This window comes from Hermetia illucens, chromosome 5 (genome assembly GCF_905115235.1).
Source record: "Hermetia illucens chromosome 5, iHerIll2.2.curated.20191125, whole genome shotgun sequence".
Lineage (NCBI taxonomy): Eukaryota > Metazoa > Arthropoda > Insecta > Diptera > Stratiomyidae > Hermetia > Hermetia illucens.
Genome location: NC_051853.1, coordinates 24,709,070 through 24,728,630, shown reverse-complemented (window position 1 = coordinate 24,728,630; position 19,561 = coordinate 24,709,070). Strand labels below are relative to the sequence as shown.

Sequence of the window (19,561 nt, the reverse complement as noted above, 5' to 3'; positions counted from 1 at the left end):
CCAAGTGGAAGGTTCTGACTCCTCGCGCGGTTGTGCTCTCGCCGCCTGAAATCTTTATGTTATGCGGGCAGCCTCGCTGGCCGGTCCGCGCTCCTGTTTCCTCGGAGCCCGGGTCAGCCATCCTCGCCTGGAATCAAGTGCTAGTCGGGAAACCCGCGGGTTCCCACCGTTCGCCTCCGAGGAAATGGTCGAACACCTGATTGCGAACGCGTGCGACGCACTTTGACGTGACCCGACGGCGCGGAGATTGCTCGCGTCGCGTTTCGGCCTCGCAAGCTGTCATTGGACCCTGTGCACGTTCGCAATGTGTCATTGTGGTTCGTGCACCGGCTAGTGACGGATGGTCGTCTCCAGTTGTGTGTGTCTTTCTCGTTTAGGAAGTGGAAAATCGACAAGGCTACGAAAATATTGAAAATTACTCGTGGGAATTTTATCGAATGCGTTTTGTTGCATTGTAAACGATCAAGATCAATGACTCGCGTGCCCAGCGTTGTTGCAGCGCCTCGTCAAGTTAGATTTGCATCGGGCAAAGGAGAAATCCGAGTGTGTGAAAAATGCAACTGGTCAGGTTGCTGTTCCTGAAGTGCTTCTCGTCCTCGTGAAAAAAATCGTGAAATCTGTGAAATTGTTATTTGGGCTAGACCCCGCGGCTCGAAGCGAGCAACCGGACGGTTGGCCGGGCGTGCGAAACGATCTAGGTGTGCGGAGCGGACGGTGTTGTGTGAGTAGAAATCAATTTTCCGGAAGAGTGAAAATCCACCGCGGCCCGTGAGTGTTGCTTCCAGCGAGCAATTAGTGCTGCAGAAATTACCGGTTAAGTGCACCTGCTTTCCGGAAAGTCATGTACTCAGGTGGTGGTGGTGGCAACGACGGCGGCGGTCCCGGCGACTGGGACGATGAGTTCGGCAGCGGCTCCGGCGCTAGCGGCCTCTACTTTGACTTGGAAGGATCCGCCAGCCAGGGCGAATCGATCCACAGCGCGGCTCGGAGGATCATGTTGCGCGGCCGGAAGGAGGCCAGCTCGTACATAAGCGCCGAATGCTCCCGGGGAGGTCCTACCCCCGAGCTGGATGCAGTCATGGACTACCTCTTCGATCCCGAACAGCCGATCGACAACTCCAACTCCATCGAGTGGGTTCGCTGGCTGATTTCTGGCGGACGAACACCTGATGATTTCGCATCCATTGGTGAGTAGCGCAGGAAAACATTTTCTCGTTCTTTCGCGCGGTGGCATCGATGCCGGCCGCAATTTGTGTCGGTCTCGGGGTTTTTCTTGCGGCGGCTGTGACTGATCGGTTGCCATTGGTCGTGCCGCCTGCGTGAATCCCTCGAGCTGGTTCACGTGTTTGTAACGTTCCAGCGGCGGCCCCGAATGCCAGTCCGTCCGTCGCAAGCTCTGTTTCCAGCTCGAGCGGTTCAACGAACTTTTGATATTTCTTCGTGACCTCGCCAGCGATCGAGCTTTCGTCGAGGTGTACTGCGTCGTGTTTTGAGAGCACGTTGCTCGCTTCCATGCTTGCGGAATGGCTTATTTTGGCGCAGAGCCGTCCGAGTTTTTGGATAAGCAAAGCGACAGCGTCTTGAGACGAGGCGTGGAACCAAAACAATCCGACTTGGATTCAGATTCGCTCGGTCGCGAGTCGATACAAATTCGATAAAGCATTGAACTCATGTGAATGTTGTTTTATCACCACGTTCTGCGGGAAAACTGAACTCAATGGATTTGTAGGCTCATTTCTCCAGTTTACAGTTAGCCAGTGGTATCTAGAGTTTCTCTGGGACTTTCTAAGCGAATCTATGCTAACCAATTGATGGTGCTCTGCACGCTATGGCTGTAATCGAGCGGTCAATGAAGTGCCCTGAATGGATCTGAGCCACTACTTAACCCCGAAATCAGGAACTATTTTGAATCAAAACATCTCCCAAGCAAATGTGGCTCCAAATTGCACAACTTTAGCATATTTTACCCAATACACATGACTCCTCCCCTAACTAGTCGCGAAGTAAGGCACCATCTTCAAGTTATTCAACAAAATATTTCCACTGCGGGGTCAGATAATAAACTTTGAAGTTCCCTTCTCCAACAAATGATGAAAAAAAAATTCCATTTATTCCAAAGAATCGTTTGAAGGTCTCTACCCTGGGCGTGTTCTACCAGAAAGAAATCAATTAGAAACCTGTTACCTAACAAATTTGCTCTAAAATGAACATACCGAACTCAACGGCAGATTTTTTCATTTTAGAGAATTTTTTCTTTATAAACAATAAACGGTTGATCTTTTTAGTCTGCGTCCAGTTTGATCTGCCTCAACAACTATCTGAATTGCTTGTTGGTATCTGGTTAATGTGGTTCCTTTGTGAAAATCAGTTGGTTTTTGTGTAACAGTACGGAATGCCTCAATTTGCGTTGTTTCGATGGATCGCATTTAATAAATTGATGAAAACATGGCTTCGGCTTGCAACTCATTTTTTAATTACTTTAGTCCAGATTTCTGGGGATATTTTTAATATTTTAGTGATTGGTGTAGTTATTTCTTGGATAGTTGGTCAGTGAGTTGCTGATACTCAATGTGGTCAGAGGTAATCGGGGTTTGCGACGAGTAGGAGGCGAACGGAACATTGAGGGTTACGTACTTATCTAACAATTGGGCTGAAAAAACTATTATAGGTGCCTTCGAGGGCGATTTGTCTTTAGCCTCAAAATAGACCTCAGTTTCGGTAATTACCTCTTAATCGGCGCTAAATTTCGCAACTCTATAACCGTCAGGAACCTTTGTATATTCCCTACTTCCAGATCCTTCACCTTTGCATCTGGTATTAAGTGTTCTCCCAGAAGCCTCGACCTACTTTGCACAAGTCCCGGACACTTTCCCAGGACGTGTATAGAGGTTCCAGCACACTCCGCACAAAACCTGCAGGCAGTGTCTGTAGATATCCCTAGCTTCCCTAGGTGATAGTTTAGCCGACAGTGACCAGTGAGAATTCCCACAGGAGGTTCCTTGTGGTAAGGTTTAAGCAATCCTTTGTGCGCATGAGTTCGTATACCCCAATAACCACCCTGGTCTGCTCCATCCCTGGTAGGCCCGCCCAGTATAATTCCCTCAACCGTTCCTCTTCATTTCTTAGAGTTATAGCCATGAAACCGTTTCCGATTCCAGAGAAGAGTTCTGGCTCGTGTAGAGGCGTCCCTGCTCTCTTCTTGGCTAATTCGTCCGCTGCCTCGTAGCTTTCTAACCCAGCATGGCCTGGAACCCAGTGTATCCAGATTTTGTTGGACGAGCCGAGTGTATTTAATCTCGCAAGGCATTCCCATACCAGTATAGAGTTCACCTGGTTGGACCTAAGTTCATTGATCGCTGCTTGGCTATCGGTGAGAATAGCAATGTGCTGCCCCCTATAGGAGGCACATCTGTCTATGGCGTATCTTTCCGCCCGGAATATGCTAGTGTAGCTGCCCATTAGCTCGAAGTACATTTTCCTTGGAACAATAACACCGCTCCCTCTACTGTGAGGGATTCTTCAGTGTACCAAGTAATCAGTTGCTGGTTTAATCCGCTGTCTCCCAGTTTGCCTTGTTACTCCAACGTGTAGAAAGAATATCAATCTTCCTTCGGTTTAGGCAGCCCGCCGCCTCACTGATACTACCGGCCATCCTGAATATTGCCCTCCTTGCCTGCATCTGTATGTGCAGTATGTGGGTTAATCCCAGAAGGATCTCCACGGATGCCGTTGGGCATGTCCTCATTGCCCCACTGATACACTTGCAAACCAGTCTTTGGAGCTTGTGTAATTCCCTGGCTTGTGTGCTGAGTCCGGTTCTTTCTGCCCAGATTACCGCTCCATAGGTAATCATTGGCCTTACTATTGCGGTGTATATCCAAAGTAGTATCTTTGTGCTGAAACCCGATTTTTCCTGCTATGAACCTACAAGTCATCAGGGCCCTTGTGGCTTTCCGGCAAGTGTTTCCGTCACGTGTCTTTTAGAGTATTTTTTGGTCCAGCGTAATTCCCAAATATTTGACCTCTGTTTCTCGTTTCACATCCATGTCATGTGACCTTATGGCTCTTGGCTGATCAATTTTACGTCTCCTAATGAATGGTACTATGGTGGTTTTGGCTGGGTTGATCCGCAGTCCCACCTTCCTGCACCAGACACTAGTAACCCTTAGTCCAGTTTGGATTCTATCACATAGGGCATCTTCATATTTGCCCCTACAGATTAAAATAATGGCGTCCACGTAACCCTGGACTTGTATTCCAGTATTTGTTAGCACGTCCAGGAGTTCGTCATATTCCACATCAGCGGCGATAGTACCCCGCCCTGTGGACAACATTGAGTAGTGTTCATGACAATAGAATTTATACCTGTCGGTACTTCTATAATACTTGCCTGCTTTCTAGCATTTTGCCCGTCCAGAATGCCAGGGTGTTTCCCAGTCCCTTGCGGCTCAGGGCGTCTTGTATCTCTGTGTGCGATGTGTTGTCCAATGCTCCTTCGATATCCAAAAACGCGCACAGTGCAATTTCTTTTGTTTCTATGGCGTCCCGTAGTACCTCTGTCAGCTTATACAGAGCAGTTTCAGTTGACCTTCCTGCGCGGTAACCGTGTTGACAGTGATATAAGGGATTACGCTTTAGAACGTTACTTCTAATATAATAGTCTATGACCTTTTCCAATGTTTTGAGTACGAACGATGTTAGGCAAATTGGTCTGAAAGATTTAGGGTGAAATGGATACCCGCTTTCGGAATAAAGACCACTTTTGCCCGTCTCCATGCCCTTGGTATGCATCCCAGTGCTATGCTTCCCCTTACCACCCTCAGAAGAGACTCTAAGATGATTCCTAGGCCTCTCTGGAATAGTGCCGGGAAAATGCCATCTACTCCGGATGATTTCAGTGGTTTAAAAGTTCCCACTGCCCATCTTAGCCTAGCGTCTGAGCATATCTCTTTTGCGAGTTTCCATTTCTCCTTTCTCCCCCTTTTGTTGTTGGAGTGTCAGGCAGAATGCTGTCGCCTGCCACCGTGGAATAGCACCTGCGCCACTGAGACCTGTCTGTTTCCTGACGTCTGATATATTTATCTCAGACGTGCTTTTGCTGGTCCTTGCTTTTTGTTAGTTATTATCCACGCAGTATACCAATGTTAACCTTGGATCCACTGCTTGACCTCCCAACTTCTTCCTTCTTGGGTGTAATCACCTGGCTCTCAGTATTTAGGAGATGTGCCTCCGCCTGATTAGCCAGTTTGTGTGCGGTACGGGGTCCCGCTTTATTCGTTTAAGTTTTTTTCTTTTTATTGCTGGCACTCATTTGATTCCCACGAGTATGGGGGTTAGGAGGTCCACCGTGCCATAGCCCCCCGTAGCACGATAAGGTCTAACTTATTCACTCAGGCGACCAGGTATCACTGAGGCTCCGTTCGAATACAGTCACTTACCCCCGACTACAAGCTATCCAATGGGCACGATTCACATGACCCCTGGATTGGGGGAGGTGTTTTTCTACTCCACAGCCTAGATCCGTGGCGCTTTGTTAATAGTAGGGTCACCTCGTTCAGGTTGTGGCTGTCACCACTCATCCATACGGATTGCCCACAACAACCTGTTGAGCCGCATTTTATCCACAACCAGACGGTCGTGGTATCACTCAATAGCTTTCGTCGTTATGTAAGCTATGGAACCGTCCATCCTCATGTAAGGGCAAAAAATTCTTCCGAGGATTTTTCTCTCGAACGCGACCAACAGTTCGAATTTTTTTTGCTATGAAACTAGGTCTCCTAGGAATACAAAAGGACTGGCATCGACTCTTCGCGACTTATGGTTTCTAAGCCAATGGATTGCCAGGACTGTTTCTTCCATGCTTGGTGGTGGCAGCATTTACTCCAACGACCTCCAACTCGCCGATATTTTGGTTGTTGAGCGGTTTATCAAAATACTCAACCCATTCCTCTCAGTATGCCCATTCTGTCGGAAATCAGATTTCCCTCTTTGTCTCGGCAGGATAAGCATCGAGATCTATAAGGTTTCATCCTGCTGACTTGTTGGCAAAACTTCCGTACCTGGTGCGGTTGCTCCCTGTACTTTTCGAGTTCACAGATCTATTGGTTCTCTCGGGCGCTTCCTTTTCCGCCTGTGAAATCGTTTCTCCACTCGACGGAGTTCATAATAAGTCTCTGCGTGTGCCCGTGTTCTTTGAGAATACAACATTACTGTTGCTAGCTTACATTCGTCGTCGAATTAGCCGTTCGGACTTTTCTTGTGGCTGGGGCCAAGTATGTTTGTAGCCGTATAAATGATGACGTTCTTCAGGTGGTTGTGAAGATCATTTGTTAATGCTTCATCTCCAGGATAGCTGCGATTACTACGGCATTCATTCCCCTCTTCTAGGTGTTACAGAAGGCTGTGTTGTGTTCTGTTCGAGCCCGGAGCACTATGCCAACGACATATTGGTCCGAGTCTATGTTGGCCTCCTATACGTTCTGTCAATCATCAAGGCTGAGAGGTGAGGGCGTTCAATCAGCACGTGGTCAATTTGGTTGAAAGTGTTCCCGTCTGAACAGGCGCACGTATGTTTGTGGACCGCTTTCCGCACAAACCAGGTGTGTCTGACTGTGTGGTGGGGGAGAAGCTACAGTTTCTGTGCGCTCAGGCCTTGTTGGTCCATTGTACTCGCCACTTCATCTAACGAAATATTCCATATTCATTAACGTATCACAGGATTCCCGTTAGCGGATGTGATGCTACCCGTCGCAACTGGAGAACATCTAAACCAAAGATCTGATGCCTGATGCGTCCATAGGCGGGTTATTCATACAGGAAATACCCCGTGGATTCTGCTTCCTAATTACAGGAAGGATACGTATCATCTTGAGTAATACCTATTCCGAACATATGCCCAGCTAGTGAATTATGGCCTGTCAGAATGCCCACAATACCCCTGCAAGTCCTCTTGCTTTTCGAAAAGATAAACTTCGGTTCTGGCAGGAAAAGTTTGGTGTGCCGAGCAGCATTTACACTCTGCCACTTGTCATTGTGGGAAGTTTGTTCCCAGTTTTTGAAGACAGACTTAGCCAGAGTTACTGATACTCCAATTGCTGGTTCCGGTCCCGGTAGAGGGGAGATTGACCCCTCTTTCGCTAAAGCGTCCGAAATTTCATTTCCCTCTACTCCGCAGTGACCAAGTACCTAAAGTAGTTCCACCGTATTGAATATAGACATAGAGTTCACACGGTTTCTGCATTTTCGAACGATTTTCGAGATGATCGAAGGACTACTCAACGTCCTGAATGCAGCTTTGGTATCACTACAGATTGAGATGCGCCTGCCCTTCAACCGCTGATCAATCACCCAGTTTGCCGCCCTTAAGATCGCATAAACTTCGGCTTGAAAAACCGTTGCATATTGTCCCAAAGGAAAAGCCCACTTCTCGTTTTTATTCGAAAGGTAGACTCCGGCTCCAAAACCCTCTTCTGTTTTTGAGCCATCGATGTAGAAGACTTCCGTATATCCCGCCACGCATTCCTCTGGGACTTTCCAGTTTCTTCATATCTTCTACCAAACAGATGTATGGGGACACGAGAATCGGAAGGGATTGTAAGAACTGGATTCAGTTCTCCCAGTAACTCTTCCAATGCTCTGTGCCCCCCACATCTGTTGTTTCCCCATAGATCTAATCGAATTAGTCTATGAACTGTTCTCATTGCAGTGCTTTGAATTAATATATCCAGGGGTTGCAAATTGAGTAATGTATTCAGAGTTGCGCCGGATGTCGTGCTCATGGCACATTACGACATTAGGCCTGAGTCTCCATGTCGAGGCAAAGGTCCGTCTGTGACAGTCAAAAGTTCCTTTAATGTTCACGAAAACCCTCATCGCGTATTCACCATTCAAAGTTGTATTATATCTTTAACCTTAACCTTCTGCCAAGAGGAAGGCACGTAGCCCAGAGCAAGACATCCTCGAAAAATATTTCTTATAGGTCGCTCTAAGTACTCCATACCCTCCTTTAGCATTGCCGGATAGATGCTATCCATGCCAGGTGCTTTTAAATGTTCAAAGGAGAGTATGGCAGCTCTCACGTTTTCGCAGTGTTCCAGTTCCCCCTGTAGCACTTGCATGTTGGAGGGGTTGCAGGAACCGACTCATTCTTGTCAAGGACTCTGCACAGCCTGAAAAGCGTTCTTACACCTTCCAGTGCCTCACAGTATTCTCTGAAAGAGTCTCGTTTCGAACATTTTACGAACTTCTTATATTCAGCCTTTTTCCTTATTGCTTTTGCAGTCGCCTGGTTGCTTTGCTGAGTTTTTGCAGTTCCCGGTTCCACCAAGGAATCGTTTTACCGCTTTGGTCTCGGAAAATAGGACAAGCCTCTTCATAGCACTCTAAAAGTGTGCAGTTCAGAGTTTTCAATACATCTTCCAGCGCCAAAGGAGTCCCTAGTCGCCTAGGGAACTGTACTTTATTGCCAAGAAGTTCATTGAACTTTGTCCAATCCGTTTTCCTAGGATTCCATCTTTGTATTGCAGACAATTCGCCCGCAATAGTCAGATTGAATTCTAGGTATCGGTGATCTGACAGTAAGACCTCGTCTAGTACTCACCAGTGTGTAATCAACTCTAACATTTTTGAGGCTCTGATTGTTAGGTTAATTACTTCGCTTCTTCTCGGTCCCACGAACGTGGGGGCGCACCCTACGTTTGCAGTCATAAGACCAGCTGAATTGATGAAACCAAATAGCTTCTCTCCTCTTGGATTGCATTTGCTACTGCCCCAACAAATATGTTGAATATTCGCATCTCAACCTATTGATTTTGCATACGCCACCAGATCCTTAAGCTCTTGCGTCGGTGAAGGATACAACGAATCATAGGATAAATAAGCTGAGGCAACTATGATGTTCTTCCTCTCGCCATTTATCTGGTATTGTATGATGACCATAGCTAAGTTCTGGGAACAGTACTGTCTCAGCATGGTTGCCTCTAACCGTCTCGACATCAGGACGCAAGCTGTCGATCTTATGAATCTTTCGTCGTAGAAGATACTAGCTCCCTTTATTGACCCAATGCCACACATTCTGTTAAATCGAACCCACGGCTCTTGCACCAGAAAGATGTAGGGGAAATCCCCCCAAGGTTTGTAGTGTCCGGTTTGCATAGATTTGATCACTCGAACTGGCATCAAGTCAGTTCCGTTCACGTCTCTGGGCTCTCTTTCTTCCGCCTGTACTTTGGAAGGTGTAGGAGAAGTTACTAGCAGGTAGGATTCACTCTGTAGTCCCGTCACCATTGCGAGCCCCTATACGGGAGTTCCGCCCCTGTATGCACTATCCTCAGTTCCATTGTGGGAGAGCGTACCGAAGATGCTGCAATTTGCTCTATATTGTGTGAGTCGAAAACCATCATTGTTCTTCGCTCTCAAAATGGAGATGATGCCCTACAGTTTCCTGATATGACTGAATTTCAATCTATCTAGGAAAAAGTAGAGCACTAGGTGGTAACTTCCTCTGAGTATATTCAGACTCTTTTGGTCCAGTTCGAATACCAAGTTGAAATCCTCCACGTTTGTAGATTTGTCCTTCCTGGCACTCATGAACTTTACCCTCCAGTGTCCAAAGTCCATGCCCGGGTTCTATTCACCCAGCATGCGGATGATGTCCTCTGCAGGGGCCGGCAACCAACATCCGACATGTTCTCTCCTGCGTAGTTCAGTATTCACAATAGTGAACTTGGGCCGACCGCCGGAACTCAAAGCCGGGATTGCCTGCTGGAGACACTTTAAGGCAGCCTCGTCAGTGCACTCCAAATGGAGAAGCCCATCGCGAAAACCTTGATTGTTAAATCGTGGCTTCGTTCCAGGCTCCAGCATTTTTTTCCACAGGCATATCCAGATGATGGTAAATTGTCCCTCTGACATTTTGCCATCCTTGGAGGAAACTCTCACAGCAGCAGTCAGAACAGAGGCTGCAGCTTTGCGCATCCGTTCTCTTCCTTCCCGCCTTCGTTTCCGTATTCCTATGGGAGGGACCAGCTTCATTGAGATTTCTCTCGCTGATTTGATCTCCTCCCGGCACACCGGTCCTAATCCCCGCGAGACGCGTGGATGTAATCCCTGGTGCGGAGCACAATAAAGCGTTTGCCACAGCAGATTTGTTGGTCTTACACTTTTTGTGCGCATTACCGCTGACAGAAGAGTCTGGTGCGTCCAGTGTGGATCTTACCGGGATTTCCAGTTTATCCCCACCTTCCGCCGGAGATTCCGCTTCCTTGCGTCCGATTTCTCTGGACGTTAGCGCGCCAAATAGTACAGCCACGTCCATGTCTTCATTCCCAAGGTGCTTCATCACCAGCTTCCCGTTCTTCCGCTCTTCCCGGTAAGGGTGAAGGAGAAGGTTCTGACAGTCCCCCCTCCTTAGTGGCCGAAGTTCCCTTCTGCCGAGCCTTCCTCTTCCGATTGCGGGTAGATTTGGGCTGTAGTACCGCGGATGGGCCGGCCATAGTCGGAAGACGGAAGGCGTGATATTGCTCAACACTGGCTACTCTCTAACGAGAGCCTTTATGTCGAGAAATGTCACCGAGACGTCAATAACTTCTCGACCAACCGCATTGAAAAAAGTGAGTTCATTACCCAGGTTGAGGTTCTCCAGTTCGGGCCTTAGTAGATATTTTAATAGTCTATTTGGCTCTATGGAATGCCTGATCTGGGTGCAATCTCGAGGCTTTCAAATCCCCATCTAGCGTATCAAGCCCCCGTTGTTTAGGTCTGCTTTTTGGTCGCTTACCATCGACTTCGATATTCAGACCAATCTTGGCAAGTGAATTCTTGTTTGCACGAATTGCGTGACCATACCATCGAAGACGCTTCTCTCGCATCTTTTCCACGATCGGTGCTACCCCATAACGATCGCGGATATCCTCATTTCGGATGTGATCTAAACGTGTGACGCCACTAGTCCAACGTAGCATCTTCATCTCCATTACCTCAAGGCGCCGTTCATTGTTTTTTATAGTCGGCCAACACTCAGAACCATAGAGAACGACTGGACGGACAACATTGCGGTAAATTTTTGATTTGAGACGTTCGTTGATACGTCGATCACAAAGAATACCGGTTGTGGAACGCCACTTCATCCAGGTTGCGTTAACGCGTGAAGCAATTTCATAACACAGTTCTCCATTGACTGATAGCGTTGACCCGAGGTATTTAAATCGCTCAGTTCTGGGCAGATCACTGCCGCTAACAGTGATTGTGCCTGTTTCATGGGGATCGGTCGTCAAAAATTCGGTTTTGTTTAAATTCGATCTGAGACCGTGTTGCATGAGGCGATCATTCCATTTTTGGGCAAGCTGCTCGAGATCATTGTTGCTATCAGATGCTAGGAAAACATTATCTGCATAAAGCATTTTGTAGGGCGCTGGACGTTGGATATCCCGTGTGACGGTGTCCATAACGAGAACAAAGAGGAGTGGTGAGAGGGCGCTTCCTTGATGAACACCAACAGAGACACGAAGCGGCTTTGATACACCCGCCATACTTCGAACTTTATTTTTCGAATCGTGGTAGAGCGGTTGAACCTAGCGCACTAGTTCTTCTGGCACTAAGTGTTGCTGTAAAGCATACCAGATGAGTTCGTGTGGTACACGGTCAAACGCTTTCTCTAGATCCAGAAAGGCAATATAAAGAGGGCGATGCTTCTCACGTTATTTCTCCATGAGTAACCGCGCAGCGTGTATTGCGTCAATAGTTCCGCAGTTCTTGACAATCCGGCTTGATTCAAGGTTATTTCAACGATTTCGCGAATACGGTTGTCAAGAATGCGTTCAAAAATCTTCATGGTATGGGAAAGTAACCGGATCGGACGGTAATTTGAACATTCTGCTGGGCTACCTTTCTTTTTCCATATTGAAACAGTGGTACTTTCTTGCCAGTCAGATGGTGTTCTTCCTTCCTGAATAACCCGGTTAAAAAATTCACTGAGCCAGTGTTGGGTTCCAGCTCTTCGCTTTCCAGAGCTCAGATGTCGTCAGGTCCTGTGGCTTTCCCCGATTTCATTTGTTTTATTGCCTCCTCGACTTCAGTTGCGCTGACTGGTGGAACTGCTCCAAATGTCGGCAATGATTGTGGAAGTGGAGGATGAGCAAATTCTTCAGTTGAAATCTGCTCGAAGTATTCTCGCCATCTATCCGTTGCGGCTCGACGGTTGGTAAGCAAAGTACCGTTCTTGGCATTAACGCAACAGAAGTGTTCGATATCCTGTGTGTGTTTATTACGGCTTTTAGCAAGTCGATACAGATCTCTCTCGCCATCTTTAAAACTCTTATGAATGTTCCATTGAGTATTTCACATTGGTCCTTACGATCCAGGAGGTGTTTCTTCCTGATCATGTCGCTCCCTATCGCAACTTGATGGATTGGCGTCGCCATACAAGAACGCATCCATCGGCTTCAATAGCCTCGGATGTAAATGAAGGTTCTCGTTGTGGTTTGCTCGGAGATGATATGCCCGAAGGCGGGGTGTAAGGAGGCGATTTACCTGAGGTCCAATACTCGTGGGTAAGGTTTCCGGTCCCAGTGTCCCCAGGTTCAGGAGTTTTGATCGAAGGGGGCTTCTTTGGCTCATCCGCTCAGCACTGGATTCCAAATGGATTGGTTCCCAATTAAATAAAGGATTGTTTGGGGATTAAATTAATTCTTGTTTCTGAACAGCTCCATAATTATCTTTGACCACATTTCTCAATCTTTTTAAAATATAATTAGTGGCATAAATCTGAACCATTTGCCTCAAAAAAAGATTTTCCTAGATAGGTTTGCCTCGAAAATAAATATCTTGAGACTGACTTTTCCTCAATAATGACATGATGGAATCCGATTCAATATTTGTTATGAAAAATTCATATCGAGTTTCCCAATCGATTTCCATATCATAAATTCCTCTTTTCGCCCCAAGATCTGATGAATGCAATGAAAGTTAGACGTGACAATAATAAATAAACCAATTTTATTTGCCTGCGTAAAATCATTCTAATTAGATGCCTGACCAAATGACTGCCATCTTCTGGAAGGTGCAAGGTCAACCACTGCCCCTTCGTACATTCTAGATGCGAACAAGATTATGCGCCTATTAATAATGCGCGAACTATGCAAAGTCTATGAATAAAAAGCTTATTGCAATCGAATATGCGGAAATCGACTGATTAGACAAAATGATTACATTTCAGCTCTCAATCATATGTTTCTGAATAGATTGAACTTGGGCGTAGCTGGTATACGCCTTTTAGATGAACGCCGGTCTTGTACGCTGGTTTTCGTTGTATGTGACCAAACCAGTTCAGCATTAGTTAGTTATCGTGTTTAGATGTCGTTCCTTGCGTGTCCACCTTTCAAAATAAAGCCCAATAGGAGACTTCGATGATTCTTTGATCCCCATATACTATTTCGACGAAGGGATGTTTGCTTAATGCATTAAATATCTTTGCCCATTTGATTTATTCATAAGTTAATTAGAAGGGGATGATGAATTCTAGTTTTCAACAAAGCTATGCAATATTTTTCCTGCGAAAAAAGGATCCTAAGTGACATTTTTCTTCCAGGAATAGTTTCGCACTTATTACAAGACAGAATGATGGAAGGCAAATTACCAGAATTCCAACAAAGATCTTTCGGTCTTTCCATGCCATTGTCCCAAATAGAATGCAAAATGTACTCTCCACTCTTCGTAATTTGATCCTGATTCATCATCCTGCGTTGAAATGTACATTCAAAAGAGGGATATGTGCACCCGAGGAAAACACATTTCACTTTCTATTGTTTGCTGCCTACCTGCAAAGATAAAAGCCGATAACAGGTGGTTCGGTCGAAGATGTACCATTCTCCTCTGATGTTTATCTGATGGTGGTGTCGAAGTGCTTCTTGAACCGAATACGTGATGGAGAACATAATTTCAGAGAGTAGGTTTTCTGGTGTTAGCATTTTTATAGGGTAGGCAGTAGTGCGGAAGTTAGGACACCAAATGCATTCAGTGCTATATATACAAATGATTTCTCAGCAATTTTGTTTTTATTGAGCAGGAAGACAATTCCATAAGTGACTGGCTCCAAATTCAACGAAAATGTGTCTTTATTACGTCATAAGATAAATTTGTAAATGCGCTTGAGACTACATGCATTCAGTCTTATTCAAATGTGCTTTCAAAACTTCTTCCTTTGTTCAAGCGCTTATGAATGTTATTTCTGAATAATATACTTCATTTTTACGAGTATTAAAAGTTAATGCGATAACATATTCGCGGTTGACAATAGAAGACTTATTTCTCCAGGTTCCTTCATCGTAGTATGTTACGAGATATGAATTTGCTGTTTATGGCACTATGATATACTCTCTAAACTGGGTCATTATTTTCACAATGATTTTGAAAGTATTTAATAGCATAATTCCAATAGTTCGCTCAGGGAAGGAGTCATACATGTGGGCAATTTAAGTATTAAAATTGTTGGTTGTTGCCACTGAGATTTTAGCCTTTTGTAACTATAAATTTAGAAGTTACCTAAAACAGTAGTATTTTAAATCTGCTTTCTCTTATTCCTATTATCTACTTAAGCGTCGTCCCTACGAGTCTCATTGTTCGCATTTATGCCCTAAAATGCGTCTTGTTAAGAATAATAATTCACAGCCTGTCCAAAGCCCTGTTGTGAAAGGAGGAGGGATAGATAGCTTCAGTCTGAATGGCTGTACGCCAACGCAGCGTCTCAGGGGGTAGGTGAGGAAAGTGCAGGAACAGTCTTGCAGATTACTCACTGAGGAAGCTATCCGCACACCTGGCAGTTAGGTATAAAATGCAAATCTATCTATGAGAAGAAGAAGGAATTTAAGGTCCGGTACGGATAACTGGCGGGAGTCGTCTGACTGGGTGACTGGGTCGGGCTACCGTAATGCATAGCACGACGTCGAAACCGCTAGTCGTGGGGCGGTTCGACGTCTACGAGCATCGCTCCGCCTGTTACAGCTGTTTCACAACAATCTGTGGCGACCACTTCAGCAGGTTCGCGTAGGCAGCGGATGAAGTGGACTGAAGAAATGGACCTCTTCATCATCCGCTCCTACTACAAAATAACGGCGGGGGCGGGTACAACATCTTACCGCCCCTTGTTGCACCAGAGATTCGTCGAGTGTTTCCCGCAATTCACGCATGTGACTGTGCAGCGAGTCGCAGACCAGTACCGCTTTATTACTCGCAGTGACACAATCCCGGCGGTCATCAGGGAGCGTGTTCGACTTGAGGTCATCGGGGAAACTGGTGACCGAGAGTCGATGGGGGCAGAGGCGGCGACATCAACCACACCACGCCGCACTGCAGGCAACAGTTTCAGTGGTCGCCGAAGCACTCTTCTCCACCGTCCAGCTGAAGTTTCTGCTGAATTTCGGGACGAATTCCAAAGAGCGTGTATAGAATTCTCGGATATGGATCCTTTGCATAGACCAGGTATTCCCAGGCTCTATGCATCTCCAGCAAGTCCGTGAATTCTATCTCAAATCAATGATGAGATTGCATTTCGGCTGTGTGCTGATATATGATAGCACTGCTGCAACTACAATCACTTGAGTATTGTGGTGCAGTTACGGCTTTCAGATTGCACGGTCAGAAGATTTATTTGGTTTCGCGTTATTGGTTTGAGTAACCGAAGAAATCCACCATGGAAAATTCATCTGGAACGTCGGCGGGACTCACTAAGGCAGGACATTGCTAGACTGATCCAAAATGCACCATTCGCGAGGAACCAGCGGAGCTTTTCAGATCTCCCAACGAATCCCTACAGAGAGTCCAGACAGTACAGTTTTCGGTGATGGAAGCAAAAAGGTATTGGGGTGGACTTTGGGGGTTACCCGCCCAGCATGCTGAGTGGATGACCGTCGAAGGCACTCGCCATGCCAATACGCCTGGCATGAATTTTGCGGATGTTATCGAAGAGGAAGTTCGAAGAGCCATAAGCAGCTCGAAAAACTGGAGGGGCTCAGTTCTGGAGGACAGTCGGTTGGCACACAGTATAGATAAGGTCATGAGTCGGCCGGAGGAATTTCCACCTTTCCTCACCGCGGGGATTACCTACCTTATCCCTAAGAAGAACAGGGAGCAGGACCCTGCAGATACAAGACCGATTACTTGCTTACCAACCCTCTACAAATTCATAACGTCCATTATTAGTGGAAGGGTCAATGCGCACCTCGAGATCAACAACATTCTGTCCGAGGAGCAGAAGGGCTGCCGAGTTGGGTCAAGGGGTTGCAAAAAGCAACTCATTATCGATTCGGTAGTTGTAGGACAAGCAACTAGAAGCCAAAGAAACCTCTTTAGTTGCTATATCGATTATGCCAAGGTTTTTGATAGCGTTCCACATACTTGGCTAATCAATATTCTACATCTGTATCGCATTGATCCGAAACTAATAAAGTTTTTGGCGACAGTCATGGAAGGGTGGGATACCACCTTATCAGTGCGTACATCTGAGGGTGCTTATATCTCAGAGCCCATCCGTATGCGGAGGGACATCTTCCAGGGGGATTCGTTGAGTCCCCTTTGGTTTTGTATGGCACTGAACCCCCTTTCATGGCTACTGAATGAAGCTAGAGGGCATCAAGCTGTATGCTGGTATTGACGACCATCTTAGAAGTGTTGCGAATAATGAACAGCCATGATTTTCGGATGCAGTTTGGATTAGACAAATGTCGAATCCAAGCCATCCGCAAAGGTCATCACGAGCCGCATGCCGAACATAGCACTGGTGACATCCACATTGCAGCTATGACCGAGACAGACCTAGGTACAGAAGTACCTAGGAATTCTGCAAGGAATCCATGCTCGAGTTGGTGATCTGAAGGATGCTCTGCTGTCCGAATTCCTGGGACGTGTAAAGCTGGTGCTGAAATCGCATCTCTCGGGGAAGAATAAAATAAGCGCGGTGAATGTTTTCGCTTTCCCTCCACTGGCTTATGCATTCGGAATATTGCCGTGGACGAAGACCGATCTGGAAAACATAGCATGTATTGGGACCGGCAAGTTCTGACTGATCGCCATACTCCACGCAACAAGCCTGACGTACTGTTAATTGAAAAGACGGGCCGCTCCGCGTATATTATTTATGTTGCTATCCCCCATATTAGCAACATTGAACGGAAATATGTGGAGAAGAAAGTGAACTATGAGCCATTGGCTCGGGAATGCAAAGAAATTTGGAGTCTCGAGCGGGTGGTTTTAGCTCTCATAATATTATCAGCTACAGGTATTGTACCTAAATCCCTCACGGCTTCACTTGATGTCCTGGGACTTTCGCACAGTAGTTCAAACCATGCAGAAGTACACCATTCTGCATACGTGCTCGATGTTGCGAGGAGTACTCCACGGAGTCTTCCATTGACCTACCACCGGCCACTACCACCAGCGCTCCTTTAATTTTTAGGTAGGTAGGATCGTTCCAGCCTAAATGCTTGGCACTTAGTGCTAGTATTAGGTAAAATCCGGCATCTGCCGAGATTGTGATAACTCGGAAATAATAATAATAAAGGGCTCAAGATTGCCCTATGCGCCGAGATCCTCAGCGGAACCGGTTGCAAGCATCTGGTTACCACAGATGCGTATGGATAAGGACAAGCTTGTCAAATCCTCCTCGGATCCCTATGGACGCTTAGATAATGATCAAGGAAGAGCAACTCTGGGTGAACACCAACGATTTCTACTGTAAATAAATGGAAAGTGCCTGGAGGCACTGAACGGGTGGACTATAAAGTGCGGTTCAGAAAAGTTAAGGGTGCACATCTCCTCGGCTTACATGGCTCACAGCCGATTAGTTCCACCAGAAGAACCACAACATTTGACGCCAACATCGCAGCAAAGAAGATCAAGCGTAGCACGCCTTGCCGTAGCTTGGAAATCAACGAAAGAATGAGTCTCTCTTTAGCTTTATTATCAAGACAATCATATTGGTGTGCAACAGAGGCCATATGCCAGCCTTCGGTCTCTCTATTTCGAAGAACTATGACGATTGGGAAACAATTTTTTTATCACTTTACTAATCGACAATGGGTCTTTCATGATGGACTGGACCCAAAGGTCGAGGCTCTGGAAAAGGTATTCGAAATTGCCTTCAAAATCTTGTGCCCTGCAAAATACATGAAGAAGGCATTACCAGAGAATGGTAGAATGAGGATCTGTCTAACCTCAGGAAGTTGGCTAAGAAGGTTTTCAACATCTACTATAGGTATAAGTACTACTACAGTATAAGTTGCGCATCAAGATTGCCACGAAGCGATTCTGGCTGGACCATTGGCAGAATATTGAAAGTACCATCGGGTCTGCGGGACTCAGTGAGGTTCTGATCAAGAAACATAGGACTCCATTCTTTCTTAACAAGTCGGAAGGTTCTTGGACGGAATGTTCTGGCCAGGTTCTGGAGCTACTAATCCGTACGCATTTCCAAGCTAGCGGGGAGGGCTGTGAGTCAAAGCGCCTCTTGAAAGGTATGCAGCCCTACTTTTGTGAAATTGTCAGATCGGTAATTATCCAGGATAAAATCGGCTGGGCTTTAAACAGCTTCTCTACATATAAATCTCCGGGCCTAGATGGCTTCACACCAGTCATGCTTCAGAAGAGAGACGCGTGCGCGTCGTTTTCATACCAAAAACCGGCAGGTGCGGCCATGAGTCCGGGAAGAACAGCCTCACCTCTTTCATGTTGTGGACACTAAATCACATCCTACCTCGACATAAGTCCAACCAAAATGGGACTGATGTTATTTATTACCAAAATAAGGGTGTCCGAATTCCACCTTCCGCTAAATGAACAAAGATTGGTACTTGCCTCCAGTTTGAGGTATTTGGATGTGATGATGGATTCTAAGTTCAATTGGCGCCTGAACACAGAACTGATGATCAAAAGGGCCTTATAGCCTTTTACGAGTGGAAGATGACCTTTCTGAAGAAATGGGAACTTCGGCCGACGAGGATTCTCTGGATGTACACAACTTTGACACGTTTCATCCTAGCGTTTTATTATGTTCTTTTGGTGGCAAGTGCTGACCAAGAAGTACAATAGAACGAAGCTTAATAGGTTTCAAACCGCATATGTAGATGCAAGTGAGACTCGGTACTCTGACCCGACAGATGTTTTCAATATAGTCCTCCACCTCCTCCCCTGTACTTGTAGCATTCAGTGCTGTCAAATTATGTGAGTTCAGATGGTGAACAGTGAAGTTTCTCCGGTCTTCCCATACATCCTAATTATACGGTGTTAATTTTTGTTTCGCCTACCAATTCAAAGTTAATCGCAATCACAAACACCACATTTTCGATTTGGTTGGCGCTTAATATTTTTTTTCAATGATTAAATCGAATAGTACCTAAGAAAATTATTTATGTAATTGGGCTATTTTAACAAAATTTTCTTCCCTGTCTTCTTCTCTTCTCTCATCTTGGTTTGCCTAAACCCTCTATTTGGGTTTCTGGTTAGTTCCCCTCTTTCCACTGTGGAAATCTGTGATGCCCTTCGAGCGGAATACAAATTCCGACGTTGTAGTAAT

At 46.1% G+C, this 19,561-nt stretch overlaps 1 protein-coding gene across 4 annotated transcripts in view; it reads left to right on the top strand.

The window, feature by feature from the left end:
* The window catches only part of LOC119657591 (E3 ubiquitin-protein ligase Ubr3), a 114,962-nt gene that overhangs the window by 429 nt on the left and 94,972 nt on the right, over positions 1-19,561 (top strand). For 3 of the 4 annotated variants that reach the window (XM_038064573.1, XM_038064572.1, XM_038064570.1), the window contains exon 2: positions 378-1,187. In XM_038064573.1, coding sequence (XP_037920501.1) covers positions 842-1,187 — 346 coding nt within the window. In that variant the 5' untranslated portion in view covers positions 378-841. Of the gene's footprint in view, positions 1-356; positions 1,188-19,561 lie in introns of those variants that run through there. The other variant, XM_038064574.1, reaches the window with a different exon arrangement.